General features: G+C 42.9%; 1 protein-coding gene across 1 annotated transcript; it reads left to right on the forward strand.

The window, feature by feature from the left end:
• The first annotated feature begins 775 nt into the window (after window positions 1-775).
• On the forward strand, window positions 776-4,416 carry LOC148011393 (uncharacterized). Its single transcript, XM_087670602.1, has 5 exons — window positions 776-915; window positions 1,713-2,528; window positions 2,701-2,889; window positions 2,997-3,167; window positions 3,881-4,416. The coding sequence occupies exons 2-5, from the start codon at window positions 1,749-1,751 to the stop codon at window positions 3,962-3,964; spliced, it is 1,224 nt and encodes a 407-aa protein (XP_087526728.1). The 5' UTR covers window positions 776-915; window positions 1,713-1,748; the 3' UTR covers window positions 3,965-4,416.
• The last annotated feature ends 2,930 nt before the right edge of the window (window positions 4,417-7,346 follow it).

A 7,346-nucleotide genomic window follows, 5' to 3' on the forward strand; every position in this document is an offset into this window, starting at 1 on the left:
CTTAATGGAACACAAAAGGACTTTTGAGCCCCTCCCTTGTTGGATGAGAATGAAACCCTTCTTTGTGAAGGACAAAAGGACTCTCATCCTAGTATAAGTGATTTATGTCTTCTTATAAGTTTGGCTTTGTATTTTAATGACATTTTAATGTCCCAAAACAAGAAAAGGTGTCTTGGTGGTCCCTCTCTATTCGGAGCTTTGTAGGAATTCTTTGGTGTTGGAGCCAAATGCAACTATATAGACATAGTGGTGTTCTCAATCAAGGCATCCTACAAGTGATCTCTGTACCCTATGGTGAATCCTCATATGTGCAACATCATGAGTGTGTAGTTCATAGGCGTGCTTGATATGTTGTACCTTTCTATTGAATAATCCAAGGATTTCTCATCGATACACAATGTGTCCCTTTTTGCTATGTTGTTTTTCAGGTTTCCACTTTAAGTCCCGTGAAGGTTCATAATGGGGGCGACGAGAGTTGGAGGGCAATTCGAACATCTCCCTTTTTGAGTTGGTGTTTGGACACTATTCACCATTGGCATTTGGTGCAATGAAACCCTACGATGCTTCTACATGAGGAGATCAATTCATGATTGGGGTGTCTAGCGTCTCTTTGTGTGTGTATATGTATGTGTGTGTGTGTAACCACTCTAAGATGGGACTCGTATGTGTGTGCAACCACGCTAAGATGGGGCTCATTGTGAGACGTGGGTGGTCGGTGTCCTAATGCATCAAAGGAGCGCTAAGAAGCGTGTGAAGGGCCCCCAATGGGCCTCTCTCTCTCTCTCTCTCTCTCTCTCTCTCTCTCTCTCTCTCTCATATATATATATAGTCTTTCATCTGCCCAGCTGATAGTGTGGTCTATCTCTCCATCATCTGTCACCCCTCGAAGACACGCACAAACACACACTCACTCAGGTATGCAATACACAATCCTGCATTCTCCCAAGTTTCCATGGCCTCCTCTTGCGTCCATGATGTGTTAGCCATGCCCAACACTTGTTTTAACTGATACCTCCTTCCTTTGCCTCGTTCTGCATCACAGAGAGACTGTTGCTTTCTTCCATTGAAATCGCAATGCAGCAGCTGTTTGTCGCTTTCTGTGGGATCAGTTACTAACTTGCCATCTCCTGCCTCACACTGAGGCTTAAAATTTTAGTAGTAATTGCTCAAATTCAGCTTCTCTACTGCATTCCCAGTATGTGGGGAGCCTCTTCTGCATTATGTCCATTGAAGATGAGCTGGAATTTTGCCCCCTTCATGTGGGTGCATCTCATACTGGATCTTGGCTTGCATCAATTTTGGGAGAAGATGTGTGTTCTCTCTTGCATTTGAGTGTTCAAGTGGAAGCTCAATTGATGTTACCGGCTTTTGCTTGTCTTCCACTGACAAAATTTTATCAGGAAATTTCCTTCCTTGCATGGAGGGTGCTTTCTGTTGGATCCTGGCTTGCCTGAGTTCTGATTATGCAGCTCTCTGCTCCTTTCTGCTCTTCGATGTATTCGTCATTTGATGAATTGTTAGCATATTTCGGAGGCCTTAAGTAATGTCACAGAGTTTGGGCCTTGGGTCTTCATCACACACCATCAATTGATCAAATACATTTTGTGTAACATCTAAGTTTTTTCTATGCATCAGCTCTGCTGCTGGAATTGCTAGGACTTACAGATCTTCTCTTATTCTCCTCTGTCTCTCTTGCTTGGTTTTGTGTGCAGGGAGCAGCATTTGCCCCCTTTGGCATCTGCTTAAGGATGGGAAATGTGGGCACTGAGAATGCTGCACAGTTGGAGAAGATGCTGGACTCGGTGAGAGCAGCCCGCCCCCTACTCGCTGCCCCGGTATCCCACCATGGTTTCTTCAATGGATGTGTAGGGGCCTTTTCAAGGAGCAACAGCAGCCCTTACTCCCCGCCCTTGGGCTCCTCCCCTGCCGCCATCTCCACAGATGACCTGGATCTCCTGGACAACCACACTATACTCAGCTCCATTGAACAGGACATGCTCCTTTCGGGCCTCGATCAGCCCTCTCCGGCCCTGGAGATGAACTGTGATGAGTGGATTCTGCCCCCTGATGCAAATTTCCCATCCTGGAAGAGCCATGAGCTCTCTGAGCATAGTGCCAGCATGCCTCTCCAACAAAATTCGGAGGGACCGTTCAGGTCTGATGGACCTCCGGCCGCTGAGAATCAGCTGCCTGGCAAAGTGAGGCTCAGCTGGTTCCAGGACAAGAGCATCAAGCCAGTGAACCAGGCAGTGGAAGTGCACGCCTTGCGTGGTCCACTTGAAAAGAGGAGCTCATCATCTGCAACGGAGTCCCAAGACATGCACAAGAGTAAGAGGAGGAAGCCTGCAAATCAACAGAAACAGATGGAGATTTCTGACAACAGTGATGCTTTAGATGATGAAGAGAGTGACAAGTCCCCCAATGACAAGTCCTCCATGTCTAAGAACCTCATCTCTGAGAGAAGACGGCGGAAGAAACTCAATGAGAGGCTTTATTCCTTGAGGGCAATTGTACCAAAAATCAGCAAGGTAGAGTTTGTCTCTTGATAAGTAATACTGAATGTGGGATTGCTCAATCTCATTCTTTTAAAGAGTTTACCTATCTTCTGAATATTTACAAGGCCATTCTGATGTTTGCTATCTTGTTTGCTACATCCTTGTCACTAACATGGTATTCATTTGTTCTACATCTCAACTGTAGATGGACAAAGCCTCTATTGTTGGCGATGCAATCAGTTATGTGCGAGATCTGAAGAAACAAGTTGAGGAGATGCAGAGTGACATTCTCACATTGCAGACTAACAGGGAGGCTATCCAAGAGGGTCTGGTGGACTATAATACTGTTTTCGGTATAGGCAGGGCCAGTCTGCCAGAGCACAAGATCCTCCAGGTAATTCAGGGGTTTAAGCATGCACATACATGGGAGCAAAGGGCAAGGGTATATCTTGCACCTGAGACATGCTGAGAAGCCGTTTGCTATCTTTCCTTTTGTTGCAGCTGGATGTTTTGGAGATGGAGGAGCAAACCTACCACCTCCGAATCCATTGCAAGAAGGGACCTGGGGCCTTGGTTCAATTGACTAGGGCCTTAGAAGTCTTGGACTTGGAGATTGTGAATGCCAATTTAACATCAGTTGGTGACAATGTGCTCAACACAATCATTGTGAAGGTATATATTGACCACCTCCATCATCTTCTGTGCTTGTGCCAGTTTCTTGCCATTGATTAAGAAGGAGGATTAGCATAGAGACTGTTTGCACAGTTTTTCCAGTCCATTAGTCTCGGAAATGCTCTTTCTTCAGCCAGGTGGATTTCATCATCTTCAGATATCTTAATATTATCTATTGCATTGTCCATTGTTCACATACTTAGTCCAATGGTTTGGTATCCTATACTCTAAGGAATTCACTTCGTTTCTGCCCTCACATGGAAATTGTTGGTGTATAATTGCCTCACATTAGGTACACTCTTGACAAACCAAGTGTCTCCTTTGGTGTACATCCCTGTTATGTTGTGGGCTGTACACTCTTGACAAACCAAGTGTCTCCTTTGGTGTACATCCCTGTTATGTTGTGGGCTTCCCACTGAATTTCACTTCTCACAGTGAGCTCATTATGGCTCGGCCTTGGATTCTTGACTTTCTTGATAAGTGCATTATCAAATCTCCCTTAGACCATCCATCGTCTATCGTCAATGAGCGCGCTGTGCAATGCCATTCTACCTTACAGCATTGTCTGACTGATTAGCAGGTTGCCATTCTTAAATCATTTCCTTACTCAGCATGATGTCGTGATTGTTTTCACATCAAAAGATCAGTGAGTTTGGTTATCCATAGCATTGCCAATCATTGTCAAATGAGTCCTCTGTCCTCTGCCATTGCAGGTGAAGAATGCGGAGGTGGTGAGCACGGAGGAGTTAAGGAAGATGATCATGGACATTACTCCCAATTTCAACCTGCATTTCTGAACTGACTGACAGGCAAAACTGATGGAGTGAGCCGCGAGCGTGCTTGGAGGAGGCATTCAAGATGGTTTTCTACTATTATGTTGTAAAGGCAGAGGCAGTAGTGGTAGGATGAGTCTAACCCAACTAGGAACTTCAATGCCTCCTCCAATATCCTTCACCACATTGGACTCTTTAACCCACCCCAGAAAAATCTACCCTGGTTGATGTCAAAGAGATGGATGGTGGACCTCAAGTTGTACATCTTTTTCTATCCACTATAGTAGGTTCGCAGATGTGGGAACTAATTGACTAACCGATCAAAAGCTGGCTCTCTGCCTGGAGAAGGCAGGGAAGGCCTTTTCCTTGTGAATGGTGATATGATGGGCTGTGATGTCAGGCGTCCAGTGACGTTGTAATGGGAAAGGAGAAGCAATAATTGAACCAATAATATGGTGTGTGATGGTCTTGTGGCATTTCTTTGCATGGGTTGGCTTGGGGGTCTGTGCTCTCTCTCTCTCTCTCTCTCTCTCTCTCTCTCTGTCAATGTCTTTCCTTCTTTGGGGGTTCAATCCATTAAATAATGGTAGACAACGCATCTGTAACTCCCATCCATCCACTTGGCACTGAGCTGCTATTTACTCTCGAGGTATTCCTGGAAGTACAGTGTTACTCTGGTTCAGGCGCGCATGTGTCTAAAAGCCTGTGTTAATTTCTCTCTCCTTTCCCTGCACAGAATTATGGATTCTGGGAATTATGCGCCATGGCCATGCCTCTACCCAAGCTAGTTAATAACAGACTTCTCCTTTGTAGAGACAAGTTAAGATGTTTACATGCATGCTGGACAAAAAAATTGGCGCTGGAAAAACGGGAAATTCATCTGCAAATTTCAATGTGACGGATTTATTCATCCCTGCAGAGAATCAATCCATTTTCCAGAATATCCGAAATTCCGCAAGCCCCGGAACGTCAAATTTTGGCCATAAAAAGGAATCCAAAGGTCTTAATTTCCCGATTTCCAGATGCGGACGTGCGTGCGAGATCCGTTTTGTCCTTTTCAAACTTATAAAAATCGCGAGTCTAAAAGTTTCGCATTAAAATATTCATTGCCTTTTATTCCTTTGAAATAAGTGGTAAATTATATTAAACGGTAAAGGCAGTATTTATTAATATTATATATATATATACATATATAAAGTGGGATCTTAAGTTTTAACCCAAGCCAGGCCTTCACTAAATGCCAACAAACTGATAAAATATAATCTGACCCATTTCTCTTGCTGGCAATGCAGTTACTAGTAATCCTGTGATCCATAAATTAATGATTTTTTGTTTCACTTGCTTTTTTTTTTATAGAAGCACTTTCCTTTGGACTTGAATAGATTGGTGTCACCCGGATTCTTGCACAACCTAGGAATTGACCTCACGCATTTGCAAAAATATTTTACAACCCACCTTCGATCCATAGGGCTACAACGCCGTCAACTTAGAAATACTTTTCATCATGATAACTTAGGGCTCTTAGAGTCAGGACACTCCTACGTACATTCTACTTCCATAACATGTCCATGTAGATAAGTATAATAATGTGTAGACAATTTACTTAATTGTACTCAACTTTAGTGCCATAACTTTTGAAGTTTTTTTAAAAATAATGCACACCTTATTATTCAACAAGTAGTAAAAACAGTTACAACATCTAAAAGATGGAGCTTGGCTCTAGGCCAATAGATTGAGTTTCTTCCATTAAATTCTAAAAATCCAACATCTCTTCCCGCAAGCCAAAGAAACTTCGGAGTGATGCTAGAGATAAAGCTAACTAAGCTCCAAGTGCTGCCATCTAAGCTTGAATGATTAGCAAAGAAGACATTTGACATACTAAAGTCACTTCTTAGGTTGGCTTTTTTCCAATCATTTTTTAAGCCTATACCACACCGGCATTATATGCATCCAATGCTAGAAAATATGCTTTTTTGTCTCTTTAACCCTCCCACAAAAGGGCACACAAGTGAAAACTCTGATTCTTTTAGTAAGCTTGGTGCAAAGAGGCAATTTCTTTAACAGAATTCTCCAGCATAACACATTGATTCTAAATGGAGTGGCTTTCCAGAGATTCTGGGCTAGCACGATTGTAGGAGAAACTACTTCAAAGTCCTTTGCTTGAGTGTAGTAAGCGAGTGGTTTCCCAAGTGGACTTACCAAGTCAAAAAGCACCGTGTTAGTCTTATTCACTATAGAAGTCGGCTAGTCATCTCTGTGCAACATCCAGACTTCTTCTAACCTTTCCAATTCCTGTTGGTTAAAACCATATTTCCTTGCTAAGTCTTGAGGTTGCATGACAGCATTATTGTGTAGTTCCCATGCATCACCCCAAGTAGCAAGTCCATTATTGTGCATCATTGCTTTGGATAGCCTTGGGTTCCTGTGAACTAGGGCATATACTGGGTCATAAGCCAAAGGGCAAAGCCAAATACTCTAGCTCTAAGATGAGTCATCCTTTGCTGCCCCCCTTGATTTCCAGTCTACATTCATTAGCACTTTATACCACTGTTTTGCTAGGCCTTGAGCAATCTCAGAGTAGGGTATCTTGATAGGGAGATGTGGGCATAAAAGTACATCTTGCGAGTGGACCTTTTGTATGCTACCTTTTTCCTATCATGCACCTTGGCCAAATCAGCAATCCCCTGAAGACACCTCTTCCATCTATAATCAAGAGTGACATTCGAATCTCTAGCATCCATCCAACCTTTTTGCACTTTATCCACAAAGGATTTCTCTTCTACGAACGAGACATTGAGTCTAAACATTTGAGGTACTTGGTGATTCCCATTTAAGAGAATCAGTTTGAATGTTGCAAGGATGTACATATGGTCAAATGCAATGTAGCGTTCTAGCATAGCATATTTAACTCCTACACTTAACCACTAAGCACCTATCAAGCTTGCACCCCCTCCATGTTAAATGCTTATTGTGCCAAGTTATGGAGGTACCCCCTAAACTAGCTAGTGCTACAATGCAATGGTGATCATTCATTAGTAGGTTCTGCATTCTCTCTCATCAAGTCTCCTTTCTCTCACTTGCCATAAAAGGGCTTGACTTTGGAAAAGTCTAGTCATGACTTGCGTGGGGCATGACCCTTTTTTCTCTATCTTCAAAATTGTTGACATTACAGGAGGTGAGGGGCAAGTTCATGCAAGTGAAGAGACAATGGTAAAAATCCCATCAAATCAACATCTCAATATTATGGTTGCAAAAATAGTTCCATGAAGATTTCAAGGATTTCAATGTTCACCCTCAAAACATGATTGGGGCAAGTCAACTTGCCCAAAGTGCTTTTTGTTTGCTAATGAGCCAAATTGCTTTTTGGCTCTATTTTGGCCATTGGATGTCTTATTTTAGCATTTCA

The sequence above is a fragment of the Lygodium microphyllum genome, chromosome 28 (genome assembly GCF_053477565.2).
Source record: "Lygodium microphyllum isolate KBCC chromosome 28, Lygodium_microphyllum_v1.1.10, whole genome shotgun sequence".
Classification (NCBI taxonomy): Eukaryota; Viridiplantae; Streptophyta; class Polypodiopsida; order Schizaeales; family Lygodiaceae; genus Lygodium; species Lygodium microphyllum.